The following is a 22,092-nucleotide window of genomic DNA, read 5'->3' as shown; positions in this document are numbered from 1 at the left end:
TTCCCTGCCTGTACATGCACATCACCTCCCCATTTGTCCTCACCTAGATTTAAGGTGCCCATATGATGAGCTGAACAAGGACATCATTTTTCCTACTGGTGTCATTGGGCCAAAACTACTCTATGTGGTATGATAACTAATGCTATGTAAGTTAACATTTACCTTATAGTATCACAATAGTGCTGTATGGCACGCTGCAATAATATAGGCATGTTATGTATATATAAGTCCTTATTTTTGTGTCTTAGCATTTGCAGTGGAAAAGGTAAATTTAAAAAATAGATTATTGCAACTGTAGTTGGTCCATAGTAATTGCGACGCCTCCAAAAAAAAAGGGATATTGCAAACCTAATGCCACAGTTTTGATCTTTGTTAACAAAGGGCTTCCTGATTAGATGAATAGAAAATGTGTGATTGTGCTGCTAATGACATTGTACAGGAAATTAAGCGTATACATTTGGAAAAGGCATTAAATCAGCAGGACCTTAATTTAAAAACTTAAAACTGTATGGAAATGCAGCTTGTTCATTGCTGTGTAATAGAAAGCTACTGAACATACTGACTCTTCTTGTGGAAACATTACCAGCAGAACAAAGCTGGGCTGAGGTTTTTTTAATGTTTCCTAGCATACCAGGATTCTTAGCATCTGCTTATTTTCAGGGAAATATCAGGCAACTTCACCCCTTTTTACAAGTTGGTTTTAGAGCAGCATATATGGCACTTGGGCTGGGGGGGAGGGGGCGCTGAAGGTCCAGAGAGAATTCCAGCTTTTTTCCTTCATAATTTGCAAGATTGAATAGTGTAAGATTACTGATTAGTGGCTTTTTCTGCTGCTAAGTCAGTGGACATACATGCTTGGGGTGATGCATTCCCCTGTTATTTTATACAGATGTAATCTCAATGTTGTATTTTGTACCTTTGGAAGTATTTGATGGAATCAGTGCTCTGAGCTGACAAAGAATTCTTGCTTTACTTACAGTTATGCCATATAACAGTGCCCATCACTGTGTTGTGGAAGTGGAAAACTTCTTGTTTGTGCTGGGAGGAGAAGACCAATGGAACCCTAACGGTATGTATAGAATATTAAGAGACACAAGCAGCATCTGCCTTCCTGTGTCTGTGTCCATCCATCAGGTCAGCTGATGTAGTCATTAGCTAGGGATTTTGAGGACCCTCAGCCTAATTGTTGAAGCTAGCAAAGGCTACTTTTAGATATTGGTGTAATAAATATCTGGTACTTCAGCATTAGCACTTCCGTCATTCATCAGCTCCCACATCCCTTGAGAAATGCCACAGGCAGCAGAAAAGACTCTTTCAAGTGCATGCACCAGGCAGCAGCTGTTAAGAATTTTAACCTTCATTTCCAGTCTCCTTCCAGTCATAATATAATAATGCAATTGCAGTAGATGAATGCTTCTTTTCTATTGTCAAACAAGATACTCGCAGCTAAAGTTGTTAATGTTTTAATTATCTAGTCTCTGAGATTCTTAAACTGGTCCTTTTTTTAGTCTTGTGCAAGAGCTTCTCATACAGATTATCTGCTGCTACCTTCTTTGATTTGATTACTTCATAAATTTACCGCAAAGAGAAATTAAACAATTTAACAGGCTTCTGAGCAAAGCAAAAGGAGAATACCATGCCTTGCAAAATTCACAAAATTGTCAAGACATTGTTAAAAAGCTTGCACACAAAGAAAGAGTTGTAGTTGTAGCAGTCTGTGTAACAGAGATAATTATGACTGAGAAACCATAAAACAGCTTGCAGGTACACATTTTTACTTTAAAACACCAGAGGATCCAGCTGAAATTACATATACTGCATATATTTTATTGTGAATGCCCCATTTCAGCATCTGCACTAAACCAAATTATAGAAAATTGTTACATCTGTTCACTTCCTAAAACCTGAGACAAACAATCCAGTCCACCCTATAAGCATATTTCCGGTGTAGTTAAAAATATCACTAAATGTCTTAGGGGAAGAGCCCCTTACTTCTATTGTTGAATCTCCTTTATATTAAACAGGAGGTAGTGTGGTGTCATTATTGACTATTATTATTAGGACCATCAGCCACATCTAACAACGGAGAGCTCCTTGTGCTTGGTGGTAGGCATATGTATAATAAGAGGCAGACTTTGTTTTAGACAGTTTGTAGTTAAATGGCCATGTCACATGAAGGATAAAAGAAGTATGATTACCCACAACGTAGAGATGTGGAAACTGGGTCTCAAGGTGGGATGTTATCTCATGCAGAGATGTTAGAAGGGGCACATACACTGCATATGCGAAAGGAGTTGAGCACAACTATAGGTCAGGTGGATGGTGCCTAGGTCTGAGGTCACCTAGATCAACCCCTGAGCTGAAGATGTTGCTGAAGACATCTGACATCTTCCTTGTTATGTGCATACTAGGGCGGCAATTTTTCTGTAGAGAAGATAGTAGGAATAAAAGAGGTAGGAGCATTGCTGATACTGATCTCTTTACAAATTTACTGCGAGAGAAATGGATCTTACTTGTCACAAAAAGCAGACCTGAAATCATAAACTACACCCAGTGCTATTGCTGGGCTAGTTCTTTCTTGGATCTGATCTCTAAATGTGCAGCTACATGAGAGCTGCTCACATGTACCTGCTTGAATTTATGTAAAGGCCGTTGTCTGCTGTTCTCATAGACAGGAGGGGCTTCAGGCAGACCTAGCTGGGACTGTCTTGCCAGAGAATTACAAGGCTTTTGATTTGAGTGAGAATGTGCCAGGTGTTTTTCCAGTGGAAAGACTTATCCTTGAGATGGGGGCCATGGAAGGAGCACGACACATTTCTTTAGCCATCAGACTGGCGGATTCTTGAGAAGCTGGGTGGACCCTGAGGGGCGCCCATGCCCCCTCCATGCTGCCCCTGTGACTTCCTAACAACTTAGGGTGCACGGGACACATTTTTTCTCACTTCTTTACATCCTTCTGTAGCTATGCCTTTCCAGTCACAAGGGATCCCTGCATGAGTAAATGCTGATGAGAGCAGGTTGAAGAACACAGGCATGGATTTAAGACCAGCCTTCTTAACCTTCAGAGCCCTTCACCTGTCAGCATGGCTGCAGAGACATTCCTGTAGAGAGCAGAGAGCAGCATCTGCCTCCTTTTGTCCCATCGTCCTGATTTGCAAATCCTGATTTCTGATCACTTGTCACAGTTCCTATGTTCTGACAGGTGTTTCCTAACATGTAACCTGACTGATGAACAAGGCAAAATAATAAACGATTCTCCTTCAAACTGGAGTCCAAAATTAAACTGGAGTCAAACCAGTTACACCAGGCAGCTTAAGCAGGTCATCAGGTCCTTTTTCTGCCATCACAGGCATCATGTTGTCCCATTTTGTAAATTTTCTAAGCTACATTCAAAAAGCAATTGGATTTTTAGCCCCCACTACTCCTGTTGGAAAGCTGTTACAGAATCCAATGGCTCCAAATGACTAGAAACCTTATGCTAATTTCCAGTAAAATGTATTCTTTGACTGTCTAAATCACCTTGTTCTCATGCCAAAGTTGGCCTTTAGCTTAATAGTTTTTCCCCTGGAGATTTGTTCTTCTGATGTATTACAGGCAGTGCTCCTATCCCCTTTCAGCTTTTGTTTTCCTAGGTGCAACAAGCCAAGTTCTTTGTTTCCTGCCATAAGGTAAACTTTCTGTTCCTCCTGTCTCCATAGTAGCTCTTCTTTGTGCCTGTTCTGGTGTGATTTCATCTCCCTTCCTGTGAAGTGACCAGATTTGTATCCTGTTTTCCCACTCTAGGCTCACTAAACCCTTCTCTTTCTACCATGCACTATAAAAGCCTCCACATAACATGGTATTTGTACTGAATATGTGTATGACACATGTTCTGTTAAGAAGCTAAGGTCCCCGAATGAAAGGTTTGTATGACAAAAATTAAAAAGTTGTTATATGACCACTGAAATGCCCAGTAACTCTGAAAGATGTAGTGAATATGGCAGCATTAAAACCTCCTACATTGTTTTGAAATCCTGCTTTTTGGAATAGAAATAGGTTAATAAATGTCTTAAACAGTGAGATGTAGGGCCAGTTAGATGCCTGCTGTTACTGTTTTACTGTTTATTGAATCTATAGCTCTCACTGCCTCTTTTTCTAAATTGTATAGACTAAAGGAATTCAGAAAAGGGACCAAAAGCAAAGCCTCGCTTCACTAAACCCAGCAGTAAAATGACCAGTTGCCCTTAGTGTATGGGGATCTCACCCTATGTCTTGAGATGTGTTTGCGTGGTGCTCAGCATAAAGGGCTTTGGTCCTCATTAGGCACCATGCTGGATTTGAAGGGAAATGCTGCATTATTCATCAGTCTTCTGCTTTACCCTCCTCATATAGAACACACTTGCAACACAGCGAGCGAATGAGTTTGCTTCCAGACAGAGTGGTCAACATGGTTTCTTTCTCTGTTTTCTTGTAGAACATGATCTTAAATTATTAGAAATATAAATTGTAGCTGTGTCATTATTCTTCTTTACAATCTTGATAGTCTGTTTACACATGCTGAAGTAAGTGTGGAATGAAACAAGCAAAGCGAGCCAATCCTACAGAGGCTTGTCTGATGCAAAAATATTCACCTTGTAGAATACCCAGTGACCATTTATAGAACTGTGACATATGCAGTTGGGTTATTCTGCTGGCCTGTGAAGCCTCTAATTCAATTTTTTAGTCACACATACATAAACAAAGGTTTCTGTTTCCGAGATCCTCATCTGTTAGAGTCTCAGGTGTTACAGGAAATTGCCATACACTCTCTTGCTTCAGTTTTCTTGCTTTGATGTCAATCTGCATGTAAAATAAGGTGAAATCTTAATATCGTGAAGACACGAATACAGTTCTTGGGCTTGACAGCAGGGATAAGCTAGTTAGCTGGTGTATGTTGCTCATGTTTCATATTTTAGCTAACACACTTGGAATAAAACTCCAAGAGTGTATTCGCCCTTCGATGCACATGTGTAGTTTCTTCTAACTTACACTGAAAGTACATGGTAGAATAAACCATCTAGTGCAAACACTGCATACCCCATGCTGATGGCTTATGCAGCTCCTGGTTATTTGCACAATGTTTTTTTACAGTGTTCCACATAGAGATGATGTGAGGAGAAAGAAAAGCACATGTTCTCCCTTTGATTTTTTTTTACCTGACACAAAATACTCTACTTACAAAAAATACTGTGGGGATGCCCTCTTTTGGGCAGTAATTGTGTTTAGTGCTGTGATTTATGGTGGCTGTGAAAGTACCACAGCATCTATAAGTAAATTTAAATACACATTTTCAAGATCTTATTACAGAGAGAAAGAATAATCTCTATCTGCTTTTACTGCTAGCAATTGCTAATTCAAACCTTGCAGTGCCCCATTTGTTGAATTATTACTGTACACATAGTGTAATCATACATTGTTGTAAAAGGGGGAACCCTTCATAAAAGCTGTCAACTTGCGAAGTGTATGTAATATATATTACAATCATGATGTTAAATACATGAAACAAACAGCTGAGTGTCAAAATAATCTATCTTTACAGGGAAACACAGCACAAACTTTGTTAGCCGATACGATCCCAGGTTTAACAGCTGGATACAACTTCCACCCATGCAAGAGAGGTAAAACCTGCTACATGTTTTTCAATATATGTTTTATCATCCTAGGAACAGCTGAAGTTTGGCTTAGTTCTGGGAGTAAGGAGGCCTACAGAAGCATTGAAAATGCTGAGATAAAACTGCAGCATGCAGTTGTGTCCCATTTGTCTCCTAATTTTTTTGAACTTTCCAAATTCATAACTCCAGATGCCAAATCCTGCAGTGCTAACTCATGCAAAATAACCATGGACTTCGTGCAATTACTGGTTGCCTGGGTACTGTCTGAAGGATTTTTGTGAAGCCTCCATAGTGTCCTGTCACATTCCCTGACTGAAGTGTCATGACGAGTTTGCAGTAAACAAGCAGTAATTATAGTCAGATATCTTACAGGGAACGGAAACCTTCACACATTGAATCCATCCTGTTTCACCACGCCAGCCAGGAAGAGGTCTCCAGAATGTCTCCCCTTGTCAGAGGTCTCTTAATCCTAGCTGGTCTTTGAGTGAAGTTGCTGCCAGCTAATGCATATTAGAGTAGCACACGCTTTAATCTTACTGTGTAAGAAAGAGCAGAGGTACCTGTGGACTTGAGCAGTGACCCATAAAAACAGTGTAAACTTCACTCTGGATCCCAAATCCTACCGTGGCAGGGACAGTGTCCCCCAAAGCTAAACTGAATGATGCATGTTTCATATGAAGAATCTCAAAGGCAGAAGATCCAAAGTTACAGTGGTTTATGAAAAAATATTCCATGTCCATCCTTCAGTTCAACACCTGTCTTCTCACGGGTCCAGCGTAGAAGAGATCACACAGCATCTTCATAAGACACTTTCCTTATTCCATGTGCTGTCAGTATCATAGCTCTTTTTCCACTGGTTGTCCACAACGTTCAGGTGTCTGGCAGTCATAAATATATTGAACTCAGTGCAAATTTGTGATTCAAGGTGCATATTACAAGATGCATGGAAATATGGCTGTCTTTTCAAATTTCCAGAGGTACGTTATCTGTCTGTAGAGTCTTTGAAGGGTCTTTGTTCAGAATTCAGTTCGATTGACCTAAGTCCATACTCAGCCCCACGTGCAATGCTTGTAACCCAAAAATACTGCATTGTACCAGTGCATGAAAAAGCACAAGTGGAACAGATCTGAGCAGGTTCCCTGTTGGAGCTGAGTGAACTGATAAAATTAGCCGTAAAAAAGAGCATCATAGTTCATTATAGTCTCTGGCTTTATTAATAACTTCATCCTTTACTTTAAAAATGCTTTACTAGAGTTCCTGTTTTCTTTTTTAGTTGTTAATAGAACTAGTCCATCAGCAGGCTTTAGCTAAAGAGGTGGCCCTGGTTTGGCAGCCCCCAGCCTTATCCCTCACCCCTGCCAGCACTGTGGGATAACCCCACAGCGGAGTTTTTACCTTAAAACAGAGGGATGCCTCCCCCTCTGGTTCAGCATCCTGGGCTGAGTCACCGTCAGCTCAGGTGTTGGGGCAGGCAAGCCAGGAGGTGCGTGTGAGATTGTGCAGGTCATCCTCAGTGAACCGGGAGGCTGACTAGTGTCTGTATGGAGCCTGAAGCTCTTCTGTGGAGCCTAATCTGTGTCCTAATTAGGCCCTCTGAGTATCTGCAAGCAAAACTCCCGAGGGGCACATGTGGCTGGCTGAACGGTTGGGTTTATTTGGCTGACAAAGCTCAGAAGGCAGAAGTAGGTAGCTGAAGGCTGAGGAAAGCAGGCAGCAGGACTTTGGCCACCTCCACAGTGGCAGTTGCGTTTTGCTTAGAAAATCAGTTTATAATCGCAGGTGCGGAATGTGACTTGCCTTGTATTCCGGTGGAAGCTGCCGCCTTCAGCCAGGAGTCAGAAACTCTGCTGCCCATTGTGATTGCTTAGCAGCTGCATGGTGATAAACTGTAGTGTATTAGCATCTCAGCTCCTTACAGTGTTGTTTAAATGTAGTGGTCCACTCATACATAGTTCCTTCTGCAAGGGGCCTGATGACATTAATTGTCATCTCTTTTGTTCAGGATACGTAACTCACAGGCTTGCCCATTATTTTCCTTTAAAGGCTCCTAAGCATTGAGGCTATTGCTGGAAAACAGGGATATTCAAATCACTTTCTAAAATGTTTGGAGGTAGAATCTGGCCCAGTTTTTGGAAGATCATACAAGATAGAGCTTTTATGCACTTCCTTTCCCCAGCTCCTTTAGTCAGATAACGTTCCCATTAATGTCAACAGGCTATTTTCCACCCCACCCCCACCCCCAGGAGTACAGGGTCATGCCCTGTCTCTGCTGGCATAATGCAGGCACCATTGACAAGACAGACTGTTTAATGGGTTTTTCTGAGTCATAATGGTCCATCGAGTCAAAACGTACTTAGGATTTTTAGTCTGAGAATAATTGGCTGGATAGACTATAATAGCTCCTTTGAAATGACTGCCAGGTAAATGTGGGTGTCATTCACAGGCAGCATATTCTCAAGCTGAAAATCTGTATGAAATATTTGATGAGTAAACTTTTATCTCGTATGCTAAAATCCATATCTAATTGATTTTACTGTATGAGTTACAAAGAAAAGTCTAATCCCATTATGAATTCAGAGCCATCAGTGTGTTTTCTTTAAATCCAAAGCTTTGGTTTCTTTTCATTTGAAACATCTCAAAAATACATGCTTTTGAAAAGTATGTACTATTTTCAGACGTGCGTTGTTTAGAGAAGCAGCAAATGACTCATAAGCTTTTGAAATACACATCTGCCTGATGATGCAGTAACAACGGGATGCTTTTTGGAGAGCAGTTCAGTTAGACTAACATGCTTACTGAAGGAGCGGTCTTTGTAGCAGACGCGTCTGAACTTGTGGCATGAGCCCCAGCTGGACACCTCAGTCAGTACTGTTGCATCTTCCCATCTGAGCCCAGAGCTGTACAGGGTGTGTGGAACATAACATTTAAAACATCTTATTTCATCTTACATTCCGAGTTAAAAGTTTTTGTTTAAAGACCAGCAAAAAACATGGCATAGTACCAGGCCTGAAGAAGCACAAGTGGAAGTAAGCAGGTCAGCATCCTCACTGAGGCCAAGTGAACTGAGAAAGGAAGCCACAGAAAAAGAGAGAAAGCAATTTCACATTTTATTTTAGTCTTTGACTTCAATAATAGTAACGTTAGCCCTTATTAAGATGGTCTTAGTTTTTAAAAAGCAAAGCATATACACTCTAGAAGTGTCTCTGAAATCAGGTCCAGATATTGTGATGATCAGTAATAGCACTGATAGTTTTAAACCCGAGACTGGTAGTTGTATTTCTTGTTTCAGGACATAAAGTCATGGTCTGTGGAAATCAGAAAAAAAAATTTCCCCTTTGTGTGTGTATACTTACATACAAGAAGTTAGTTGTATTGATTATTGAGTGAAGGAGCATGAAAGAAAAGCATTTCAAAGCCCAGTGAATGTCAAGTACTTGCAAGTCCTGAAGAAAACCACAAAATAATTCTTACTGTCCATGTTCAGATCCTGAAGTGCATTCCAGTTATCTGATTAGAATGGATAGTGTCTTCCCAGTTTTGTGGGGAAAGTTGTCATGCAAAGATTGCTGTATTATATTTTAATCTGAATCATATTTTACAGCAGTTTAAAAAGTCATCATTTAACAGCATGCCCCTTGCACACTGTATCACTGAAAAGTAAAAAAAAAAAAAAACACAAAAAGCTTAAAATATTTGTGACAGAAGCTACGGAGTGAATATCACATCCAAGCAGAAGAGTGAAGCGTGCAACACTTTCATTTTTGCTCCTTATAGTGACACTGTGTGGATGAAACCAGGAGTACACGTACAGAATAATGTCCGTGAAATCCTAGTTAAGAGAATAATGCCTGCAAGTTGTGCCTACCTCTGTTTATTAAACCTGAACTAAAAAAAACACGCCGAAAGCAGTTCATTAACGGGTTTGTCAGAGGAGGTGTGTGAGGACAGGCGAGCAGATGCATAAGCAGCCTAAGCATCGATGACAGACACTCTGTGTATTTGAGCCTTGCAGCTGCCGGACACAAGGGAGTTGGAGAACATGTGCCTGCCCATGCAGGCTCTCTGATGTCTAGTAGAATGTGACCTCTGCAGCCTTTCCTACTTTTGGGGCCACTATGGGCTGTCTTCACCTCTGGCCTGTCACATACTCTGGGGAAGCATATAGGCACTTGATGGTCTGTAACACCTATGCCCTCTGTCAGATTAGAGTGAAATCAGCCAGCAGGTTTTTGTTGAGGAGACAACATTCAGGCAGACATGGCTACATGTGCAGTGTAATCAAATAAGCTTTTTTTCTGTAGAAAATCAGTCTAAAAACATAGATGCACAATTTGCTGCCCGACCATGCAGAGCAATATATGCCATCAGCTGCTATCTGCCCATTGACAGATAAATTAAATGGTCTTATTTAATTCGTCAGTTGAGCTGAAGGCACTTAGCAATATTCCTGTCCTCCTATTTGTATCTTTTTTTTCAGTAGCCTTTTCTCTGTGGTGGTGGTCCCACTCAACAAGGGGTGCTGTCCTGCACTGTCCAAGTTGCCCACGTTCTGGCAAGGTGAAAGCAAAGAGATAGACAGGAGGTGCTCGGTGACCCTGGCTGGTGAGGAGCCCTATTAAGTGTGCACCAGATCCAAAAAGTGGTGCCAGAAACAGGCAGCGCTGCATCACATCTGCTCCCTGAATGCCCTAACAGCCCTGCTGTTTTCTTAGCTGTATCTTCATGTCTGCCTGACCTCTCCTCCAACCTAAAAACCACCAGCCAGTCTCAGCATCATTTAACAAAGAGGGAAATTTCCCCAAAATGTTCCAGCATACTACAAATTTTGTGAAAACAGGCAGCTGGGTAAGGGAGAGAGATCTTATTCATGCCTTCGCTGAAGGAAATGCTCCTGAACATGTGCCTGGCTAGATAGCAGGTTAGAGGCATGGCACACCGGGCTTTGCTAGCTCACCTGGTCATGGGATGGCTATAGGGAGGCCTGGGGAGGAGCTGGGACGTACCAGAGCTGTTCATTGCAGGATGTTGCGCTCTGTACGTGGACCACCACCATCCTGAATGCTTTGCAGCAGTCTGCAGGATCAAGCCCTTGATGATGCAGGTGACTATCAGGCCCCCAAGATGTACCGTGTGATTCAGCAGTGTAATCTGCAGCCACTCCCAAATTCAGATTCGAGTGCCTGAGCAGAAACCGGAGCACATTGTGTCAGCCACGGAGCAGGGTTTGGCAAGCTGCAGCCGCGCTCCAGTGTGCCTGCTTTGCAGGAGCTGTCAGAGCTAGACCTTGCTGTGCCTGACCTGCCTGCATGTCTCTGGGTTCCCACAACACTCGGGTTTCACCCTGGAGAAAACACCGAGTTTGGGACTGACAGTTCCTGTTGTTCAGTATTTTGTACAGGTCTTCATCCTAGCCTAGCTGTACTCTTTTGCAATTCTCTTTGTCATATCATTGCAGCTTAAAATTAAAGGCCTCTACCCTAGCAAACCTTCCTACTGCTGAATAATCCAGGGAGCTTTCCCTGAAAGTGAATTACACCAAACAGGGTCTCTCAAGATCATCTACTGCTCTATTTTTACTTCAGCTACAGAGACTCGTCATTAATTTTGGAGGCACAAGGAAGATGAACTAATATATGCCTAGCAGTCCTGGCCAGAAAAATTAATTCTTCTCCTGCATACCTGAGTTGCATGCGAAAGCGGACAGATGGCTAAAACTTTTCTCAGAGTTAGTTGGATAGAGACAGACTTCTTTAACTCTTCGAGTTAAAGGGCAGAAATTTAATACTGTGTCTAGCATAAGGAAAGTTGTTTTATTTGCAGTACTGCAGAAATAAGAAAAAAATAATTGAAGAAAAATTTTGATGATGTGGTTCTCTTAGTAAATTGGGAACAATGACCCTTGAAGGACCATAAAGAAAGTGAATGTCAAGATAATTTATTATTGTTACATTATCTACCTCATTTTTCACTTTGTCTTACTGAGTTGTTACATCCTTACAAGGTAATGCCCCAAACATTAATGAGCACCTTTTTATCTTTCACGGCTTTAAAAAAGTAACAAACAGCTTTTAAAAGGGGGATTTTCTGCCAGGTTTATGTATACTTAATTGTTTTGACACCAGAAATGAAGTATTTATGTGATGTGGGACATGTATTGGATCAGCCAAGCGGCCACCATCTCTAGGATAGCTGTAAGCCTGTGAAGCTCCTGGACACTTCTCTCTGAAGTGGCATTTGAAGGAGCCGCTATCTTAGGTCAAGGAGTCAGCTGAAGAGGAAAAAAAAATGGTTGACGTGGCTAATTGGTTTGTTGTTGGCTTGTTTTGTTTTGTTCTGCCCTGTCCTCCAGGAGAGCCAGTTTCTACGCCTGTCGCCTTGACAAGAATTTGTATGTAATTGGTGGAAGAAATGAAACTGGCTATTTGTCCAGCGTGGAGTGCTACAATCTGGAGACAAACGAGTGGCGTTACGTGTCTTCACTACCACAGCCTTTGGCAGCCCATGCAGGAGCTGTTCACAATGGCAAGATATATATTTCAGGCCAGTGTCTTTTATAATTCCTGCTGTAATAACAAAAAAAACAACCCAAAACTACCAACAACAAAAAAACCCCAGAAACATAGAGCTGAATTCCTGCTGCAGTGCAGTGTCTTTATGTACAGTAATTAACAGATGTATATTTGCTTTGCAGGAGGTGTTCACAATGGAGAATATGTCCCCTGGCTGTACTGCTATGACCCTGTGATGGACGTCTGGGCCCGAAAACAGGACATGAACACAAAGCGAGCAATCCACACTTTGGCTGTAATGAATGATCGACTGTATGCAATTGGAGGAAACCATTTGAAAGGTCACATTTTTAATAGCGAAAAAGCATTTCACTGTCCCCTATCTCCTGATAAAGAATATCTTTGTTAGACAGTCATTGCTAAATACATTAAAAACCAGGCAACACAATTTAACAGGACACTTGAGCCAGCAATTTTTAAAAACATTTTATGCAAATTATTTTAAAATTACAACAGTACATTAAATATATGAGTAATGAATGCTTTAGATAATAAAAATGGGAGCTTCCATTACTCAAAGGCATTGGACAATTTGTCACTACCAAGAATTCAATGAAACAAACAGATTATTCTTTGACCCAAGAGTACCAGCAATATTTTCCTCTGTAAATCATTTTCCAAAACGTGCAGTTAGAGAGAGCTTTTTTCAGACCAACACACAAAAACAAGGTCTTGATTTAATGAAGAGAAAGAAAAAAAAAAAACTCCAGCCATTAAATATTAGGACTAGGTTCTTTAGATCCCTCTTTAGTATTAAATGTAGCTTGTTAATTATAATCCATTTTAGCGGTCTACTGTTTTCATCTTTTGAAAAGGTCTCATATTAAAATAACTACTGCTTAGGCATCTGGTATTTTTGTCTTAATACCTACATGCTGTTGCTATTATTGCTAAAGAGATTCTGCTTAATCCGTCTACTTAGACAAAAAGCACAGCTCCTGCTCCTTTTTCCCATGACAATATTTGACAGTTTAAATTCACGTTTTTTCTTCTTTATCCTTTCTTGCTTGAAAAAAAAAAAAGCCTCTCAACAACAAAAAAGAAAATCGTAATGCAAAATAAAAAGTGATGTTAACTGCCAGTAACACCAGGCCATGTGCTTGCATGATTCCAGCACCCGAGTCCCCGTGAGACTCTGAAGCCACATGCTGCTTTTGAAGATCTGTGGAGCATATAGGGGAAAAAGTCTCAGATGTAGATTTTCCCTGGTAAATAGTAGTGGTGCATAAAACTCTGCAGCCAGGTGCAGGGCTGCTGTGCCTCTACTCCCCATCCCTCATTGTGATGGGTGTTCCTGGACTGGACCTTACACAGTGAAGGAGGTAAAAACTGCCTGTGCACCTGCACTTGCAAATTTTGTAGAGGTTGCAAAGCTCCACGGTGTTTGCTTTTTTGCCTTGTGAAAGTAAAAGTTAACATGTCACAGCCCTCCTACTGCTAAAGCACATGCTTTGGTTTCCGTAGGCTTGAATTTCTTCCATCCTCCCTTCTCCTTTTTTTCACTCAGTTTCTCCTACCATCCTCTGGGAAAGAAAGAGCTTCTAATAAATGTTGTCGTTTTTGCCTCTACAACTGTTACCCGAAGGTGCCTTCATTATGTATGAATTGCTTGTTGTTGTGAGAGGTATTTAACAACTGGGCTTCTGGAAAGCTGCCGCTGTCTGGTAGAAGGGCCTTTTGGAAAACTGGTTTCTTCTGTACAGTGAAACAAAAGGAGCAACTGCAAGGAGAGGAGGAGGGAGGGGACTGAAGTGCAGATAAAATGCTGCAAATTCTCCACCCTGGGGGAACAGCCGGGCTCCATGGCAAAGCCCTTTTTTGTGAAGCTGGATCTGTACACTAGTGTTAGCAGTGCATTTACCACATCACAGCTAGTCATGTGCATACTGCAGTTTATTAAAAAGCTTTTGACAGATTCTGGGCACACTGCGGTGGCCTTTCTATGGCCCCTTGAAAACTTTACAGCAACAAAAAACTGTTTCATCATAGCTGTTCATTCCTGATATAAATAATACTCTTACAAGCAGCATCATTGTAAAGTACCAGTATCACCAAACACCCTCTTCCAGAAAATCTAACTTCTCTTTTCTGTCATACCTTGATGGAGAAGACAGCAGTGTCAGTAAAGCATCCCAGCATATTAAGAAAGCCATAATTTTACTGCAGTGCTCTGATAAAGAAGGTAATTTGAAATAGGGAAATGCCTAAATATTGCAGCAGGAACCAGGACTCCTGGGTTCTAAGTCTGTGTTCTGCTCACTTAATTGATACTAATTAATACAGCTTGAGAGTCTTGAGCTGAGACCCATCTGCCCTTTGGTGATTACAAACCAGCCATTGCTTTGAGCCTTTTTCAGTCTGTCAGAGAAGGATCATGCCACCTGTTTTTTTGGTTACATTTTCTGTTGCCTTAAAGATTTTGTCACTTCATGGCTGCATGTTATAGAGGGTACACCTTAAATCAGCTTGAAAATTGAAACTGGTCCTGAACATCATGTCTGTCATGCTAAGCACCTTGTCCTTCTGGAACCAAGTGGCATCAGTTGTCTAAGATCTACTTTGACTTGTAGGACATAGATTTCTGAGCAAGGTTTAATCTGTTGACTTTTGAATAGATTATATCTGTTGGCCTTTGAGAAAGACTGCCAGGGCAGTCTTTTGCTACATGTGCAGACTCACATTAGCGCTGATAGATGAGGAGGAATATTGCTTGAATCTGCTTGCATTGTTTATAGACTATTACTGAGTGTAAATTTCTGATCTGTTCGGGTTTTGCATGTCCTTATGATTTGTAGAAGACTGTAGAACCTAATGGTAAAAGTCTTCAACAGATTTATTTGAACTGAATGAGACATTAATATTAAATTTATGTGGCAGTATTTTCTAGAAGTTTAACAATTACATTATAATTGTAATTATACAATCATAACTATAATTTAATAAATTTAACAGTAAAACAAATAATAAAACAGTGTGTCATAATGCATATTCTTTTTTCTCATTGCCCTCCAGGTTTCTCACATCTCGATGTGATGCTTGTGGAATGCTATGATCCAAAAGGTGACCAGTGGAATATCCTCCAGACTCCCATTCTGGAGGGTCGCAGTGGCCCTGGCTGCGCCGTCCTTGATGACAGTATTTACCTTGTAGGAGGCTACAGCTGGAGTATGGTGTGTACCTGCTTTCTGCAGTGACCCTTCCATTCCTCCTGAGTTCTTAGAGCCAATCTGTATATCACTGATGGGATGGAGAGGAGACAAGGGATGAAGTAGCTGCAGGAGCAGATTTTGCTTTTGGTTTGGTTTTCAACTTGTGGAGAGCATGGAGTATTTTTCACCTTTGTGCTTTTTCTGTTTAGATGAGTTGTTATCAGACTGTATTCACTGATATGGAGTAATATAAAAATCAGATGAAATTTGGCAAAAGTGATTGACAGGACTATATGCTTATAATTCTGCTTGTAAGGTACTTGTAAAAGAGTCTGATTTGCAGAGGCTGGGTGCTCAGTCCATATGAAAACCAAACCTCTTGAAGGGCTCCTAAATTAGAGCTCAAAACCATGAGGCACTTTCAAACATCTTTAAAGCTGATGTGTGACTTGGATTTTACTAAAGCAACATTTAATATGAATTTTTGTTCTACTACAGGGAGCCTACAAGTCTTCGACTATTTGCTATAGTCCTGAGAAAGGGACTTGGACAGAACTAGAAGGAGATGTTGCTGAGCCACTTGCCGGACCTGCTTGTTCAACTGTCATATTGCCAGCCTGCGTACCTTACAACAAATGATAGTCAAGGAGCACTGACACGAACACTGGTCGCATTTGGGAAAATAATAACGGGTGACGTAAATATTTTATTAGAACAGGATTCCTGTTAAAACAAAGCTACCATAATTGACCCCTTATTCCATATTTATGCTTTAGGAGTGAACTAAAAAAACAAAACCCAAGTGTTGTCCCATCTCAGATAGATGCCGGTGTCTTATGAAGCAAGTAGCTAAAACACACCGAATAATACATGCTGACAGACTGCCATTTCAGACTGATTTTAACTTTTTCCTGCTGCAGAGATATTCCTCACGTCAAATTTAACTTTAAAACAAATGAAGGCTAATTGTTCAAATACAGCCTGAAGAGAAAAGATCAGTATTGTGCATTGTATCTACCTGCATGTGATCTGTGTTGAAGTCATGAGGATGTTGTTTTCATGAATGCTTCAGAATTCAGATAGTGAAAAACTCACACTGCATTGCAGAATTGTCTCCTCCTCTGTAATCCTAACCTACAGCTACTTCACATGCTCTGCAAGCAACACAGCATCAGAAGATTATAAAAGGTAAAGAAATACCATTCAGTTTTTGCACAGCTTGGCAACTAATACACTCTGCCTTCAAAGTCCCCATGTGTAAGTGCAGCGGAAACCAGACTACAATGAAAGCCATGCTTTACAGAGCACTTCTTGCAATAGCAGCTTAGGGATTAGGATCAAATTCTTTTAATCACACTTGTGTAAAGTCAGAGTCATTTCACTGAAATCACATGGAATGACTGTTTTCACATTAGTATAACAGAAATTCGGTCCTGCACCTGAAATTCTGGGTTCGTAAAGTAAGTTATTTCTGACTACTTAACGAAGCACCAGGACCCTTACTTACTTTTCACTAACCTGTTAGGTAGGAGCATCCATGCTAGTTGCTTCCAAAGATGAGAAGACTGCATTTAACTATGAATGTATTACTTTGGACTTTTAAATGATTATGCAGAATTTTGGAGAGACGCTGGTAAGTAGTTAAAATACTCCTGTGTGGTTGATCTTAAAATGTACTATGAAAGATTTTTACTATTGATCCAAAGTAATACAAGGCTAGACTTTCCACTGCCATGTAGTCTGTGTAATTATTTACACATTGCAAAGCGCGTTCAGAATGCTGCCACGTGGGACCAGTAGCATTTAGGGCTCACTTCATGAACTCATAGCTGCTTGCACAAATCAGCCTGTCTGTGTTTTAAGCTTGTATCTTTCTCTCCTGGCTTTGCAAAAGCAGTGACAACATCTGAGCCTGATTCTTCACCACCTTGCAGTTAACATAAGCGTCTACACCTCAGTAAAGTATATGCATAATTATTCCATTATGGTTTGCTGGTGCTGCATCCGTTGCCCTCAGGACCGTCCTCTTCACTGGTGTAAACAGACGGTGCTCCACTGAAGCCAATGAATGTACTTTGATTTATGTCAGCTAAGAATCTGGCCTTTAATTTACCTAGTTGTAACTGGCTGCATACCAGATAAAAGGCAAAAGAAATTCAGATCCTGCATTTTCAAGCCTGCACATCTTTCATGATAGGACTTAATGCTAGTGCATTAAGCAAGGAGCAGGCAAGTACCGGAGGTTGGTTTCTGCTGCAGAGACAATAGATGGGAGAAAGAATTCATTGTTTGCTTTGCAAAATAGAAAGAGGGCGAATGTACACAGAAATTACACTATATATTGATGCTTGAGAGCAATATAAATAATGGAGACCAAATACCATGGGACTGTTTCTCTCTGGCATCAGTCCAGTTTTATTGCAATGCAACTCCCTTGCTTGCAGCAGAATTACACAGTTGTGAAATTGGAGTAATGCAGTAAAGACTGATACCATACAAATGCAATAACCTACTTGATGAGGTAGCTGCACGCCTGGAAAAAAATAGTTTAAACAAAATAATTATCTGAAGATGCTAATATTTGAATGTGCCGTTGGGCGGTTTTCCAATGAGCATCACTAAGGAGCTCATAAAGGTGGAGTGTATATCCTAAAATCTCAATCCATTTCTACTATATAGTGCAATCTTAGTTGGTTTTGTATTTATTTATATTGTTCAGATCCAAGGGATCCCTTGTAAAATATATTTGGTGCAATCATGATTTTTTTTTTCCTTTCCTGTTGAAAGTATATAAATATAAATATATATAAAAAGGAAACTGTTAAGATACTACATGAGAAAACCTTGAATGACATTGAAGATCAGGATAAGGTCTGCCATTAAACACTGACTGTCACCTGTCTCTACTAAAATGTACCATTTGTAAAGGATATTTGTTGTCCTTTGAAGTGGTTCTTTTTTTTACCAAGATAATTTAAAGATTTATGAAGACTGTATGTAAATCTTTCTTTCAGGAAGGCATGACCAAGGAAAGTGAATCAGTCACACAGAGAATGTAAATTTTGTACAGTACTAGACTGTGTAAATGAAGCTTGCTTGTAGGGGGGGAAACTTTAAATAAAACTTTATGTACTAATACAACTGTCTGCCATATTCCTACTTATAAAGTGTATGTATAAATAATATCTACATTAAATTCTTTGGAACTTTTTTTATCATGTAGATGTGTAAACTTCTTTTATTTTGTGGCCATACATAACAGCCTCATTGTTCTCCAAGTGTCATTACTCAGTGCTTGTAAATGCAGCGATGCACTAAAATGTAGTGAGTCAGTCTTCCTCTAAGCCCACGTGCCTGGCCTGTGCTTCCAGCAGGGAAAGCCCCACCTGCGTGTCAGCGGCCAGGGTCTCACCTCAGAACCCTGCGGATGCGATCGGATGCCTCTGCAATGCCTCTGCCCTGCATTGCTCTGCCCGTTCCTCTGTCCCATGGTAAGGTAAGTGAAAAGGACAGTGCTCCATTAAACATGGTCTTGCTTTGGGGAACTTGATGTTAGTTGTGGCAATTTCTTCCCTCTGTGGCAACTGACCCTTCTAACGACGGGTATTTCCGTTCTTGGCGGGGAGGTGCTGGCACAGGTGAGCAGCAGAGGAGCTGGGATGAGGTATTGCCAGGCCGAGAAGACAAGGTAAAGGCAGGGGGTTTACCAGAAGCAGAATCGTTATCAATACCAGTTCCTGTACTATATATATTACTTATTCATGCCTACCAACCTTCGTCAGGGACCAGAACCTTCCTATGCAAACCATGTGGGTGCACTGAGCAAACAAAAAGGCAGTCCTTGCTCCCCATGCTTACAGCCAGTGTGAGCTGTGCTGGGGGCTGGCTGTGGGTGCAATGAGAGTCTGGTCTAACAAGAGGAGATCAGTCCTGTTCAAGTCTTCTGTGAGGAAGGGAAAGGTGAGCCAGCAGCAATATGGTAAGATGGCACAATGAGTAGGACTGTTTCATTAATGAGTTTATTTCAGAAGAGGAAGGTAGGAAGAAAGATTTTTATATATATATATTTATTTTTTTTTAAGTAATGTGGGAGAAGAAGGAAGAGGAGAAGCTGGAAGCAGTGGGCAGAGATAGAGAAAGGAAGGGAATGAAGCCAAAGAAGAGATAAGAATGAAAGGAAAAAATAGAAAATGAGAGCCTGCAATAGGGGAAAGTGGGAATTTCTTGTGGATCAAGGGCACAGAGAAAGTAAGGGCTGGAGTAATGAGGAAGGCAAAGATGGTTTCTGAGAAGCACACATCAGAGCAAGCCTGGAAAGAAATGAAGGAAAGGCCATAAAAAGAGCAGAAGAGAAACATGAGGAAATGCAATAAAAGAGGACATGAAATAAACATGAAACTAAATAAGCATATGCTGAGGGTACCACTCCTTCAGCTAATCATTTACAGTGGTCCAGCTGTCAAGCAGAAGGATCAAATCAGCAGAGTACTTAGGTACTTTAGGTGTTGCTTTCAGACTTCAGCACAAGAAAAACCATGAGGGATGCCCAGCAGCACCTCTCTGCAGTGCCAGGCCTGCAGCCAGCGCCCAACTACAGCCAGCACCTGTGGCAAGGGAAGAGAGCAGCAGCTGATGGTGAGAAGCACAGGAAGAGCAGACGTATCACAAGTCTCGGTCCTCAGTCCCTGCTGGGCTGGAGGGAAGCATCTTTTCCGTTTCTGATTCTTAGATGAGAGTTTGTTGTTGGGAGTTGGACACCTGGACTGTTTCTCTGCTGTCCTTCCTGCCAAACATTAATTTTCTCCTCTTTGTCTTCAGCATGGCAAACTTGCCCAGGTAGTTTTGCGGAGCTGGGCTTGGAAAACAAGACCAGTTAATGGAGCTGTTTCTCTGGTCCTGAGCTGTGGTCCTATCCACTGCCTGAGAAGTGTGAGAAGTCTGGGTTGCTGCTGACTTGCCACCCATATGCATGCCTTTAAGGAGAGCAAAGATGGCATTTCAGAAATACACTTTTCATTTATTATAGCACTGTCTTCAAAGGTACTGTGCACCCACCTCCCAAAAGCTGGCACTACTTTCCTTGATGTGGTTGTCCCCAGTCCTGCTATTAATACAATGATTTACTCTGCTAGCTGCATCTGTGAGCCAATTTCTGAGAAAAATCCATGCCAAAACTTACTATATATACCGATTTGTATTGTATTATAATCGCTCACCAATACTAGTACTCCAGCTCTCTTGCTTTTAAGGCACAGACCATGTTTCAATGTAAATGGAGCTTTCTGGGTACAGACAAAGGAGACAGAAATCCCACACAGTACTGAAGAGGCCAGGAGGGTAATTGCCAATATACACACTCATGAGTAGTTTAAGGTACACGTTCTCATTTCTGCTGTTAGTGTGGCAGTGGAAAAGAGTCAGTGTTTCAGCCTCTCAGGTCCAGACCGAGGAAGCAGCGACAGCAGCGCTGGAGGTCAGAATGGTTAGCGGGAAAGGAAAGTACGCTAATGAATTCTGGAGGGCTTGTAATGCCATAAAAGATTCAGTTAATCTGCAGCATAGATGTTGATCAGCGAAACTGAACCTAACTCTCTGGACCTTGTCAGATGTATTCTGTGCGTGTCAGTGTTCCACACCAATTACAGATTTTAGAAGATGCTCTCATGCAAAACTATGTGCCCTAATATATAAGCCAGCTCAGATGTAACTAAAATTAAAATCTGACTGTGGCAAATCTCTGTGATCCTGATATATGAAAATCCAAATAAATTATTTGTTCCCAGAAATGAAAAATAACTTCAGCAGGAAATTTCAAAATTACTTATGCAGGATTAATCCAGTTCAATGAATGCATCTTGCGTTGATTAATAAAGCAATCCTGAATTGCAAACTAAAGCGAGAGGAGACTTCTGGTGCTGATATATTTGTGTATTTCTGAAGCTAGAGAGAAATGCGTGCTTGCAAGAGATGTGGTCAACCAGTGTAAACAGAGATTGAATACAAATAGTGATTTTCTAATTGTCTGTTTTCTCCCTGCAGCAGAAAACTACCTTTGTGTCATTGATCCTTTCTTGAAGAACACAGGTACTATGTTACCTGCCACAATATTGAATGAGAACAGGGCATCTAACACAATTGTACAATGACTCCAATTAGCATCCTGATGACATCTACTCTTTTTGCCTAGCAAAGAAAAGAAAAACTTAAGCTACTTTGTGCTAATTGTCTTGCCACATGGAGTAGAAATTTTGGTCAAGTAGCATTAGCTTTTGTGGTCTGCTGTCCTTGAATTTAATTGGCCTTAGAAGTGAATAGATACAGATATTTAGAAAGTGAAAACAAGGGAAGAAGATTTAAACAAATGTAGCATTTTTGCAGCTTTTTCTTCAGCATACACACACACACACACAAAAATTGAATTCATTTAAAGTGGTCTCATCACTTAATCTAGAAACCTGTTCTTCCATTTGAAGAACTACCTTCGATCATTGTAGTGTTTTCAAAAAGCATATTTATTAATGATTGACGTATTTTTCAAAATATCCCTAAAATCCTTATAGTTTTATCTTTAATAAACGGTTCCTCATACCACTCAAACATCTGCCAGAAAACCACACTGGAAGGATTGTGTTTGTAAAGCTGCTTAATATCTTGGTATCTTGTGTGGTATTCAGTTCCTGATTCTTTGCAAACTCGCTTCCATTTTTGCTTGCATTTGTGCAAAACAGTTCAGTTTTCAGAAGA

At 40.8% G+C, this 22,092-nt stretch overlaps 1 protein-coding gene across 1 annotated transcript in view; it reads left to right on the top strand.

Annotated features, from left to right (window-relative positions):
- The window catches only part of KLHL14 (kelch like family member 14), a 65,127-nt gene extending 46,560 nt beyond the window's left edge, over positions 1 to 18,567 (top strand). Inside the window, exons 4-9 of the mRNA XM_040587661.1 lie at positions 980 to 1,069; positions 5,558 to 5,636; positions 11,980 to 12,170; positions 12,322 to 12,480; positions 15,212 to 15,369; positions 15,847 to 18,567. Coding sequence (XP_040443595.1) covers positions 980 to 1,069; positions 5,558 to 5,636; positions 11,980 to 12,170; positions 12,322 to 12,480; positions 15,212 to 15,369; positions 15,847 to 15,987 — 818 coding nt within the window. The 3' untranslated portion in view covers positions 15,988 to 18,567. The remainder of the gene's footprint in view (positions 1 to 979; positions 1,070 to 5,557; positions 5,637 to 11,979; positions 12,171 to 12,321; positions 12,481 to 15,211; positions 15,370 to 15,846) is intronic.
- Positions 18,568 to 22,092: the final 3,525 nt, after the last annotated feature.

Source organism: Falco naumanni, chromosome 3, assembly GCF_017639655.2.
Source record: "Falco naumanni isolate bFalNau1 chromosome 3, bFalNau1.pat, whole genome shotgun sequence".
Classification (NCBI taxonomy): domain Eukaryota; kingdom Metazoa; phylum Chordata; class Aves; order Falconiformes; family Falconidae; genus Falco; species Falco naumanni.
This window is presented reverse-complemented; position numbering and strand designations above follow the sequence as displayed.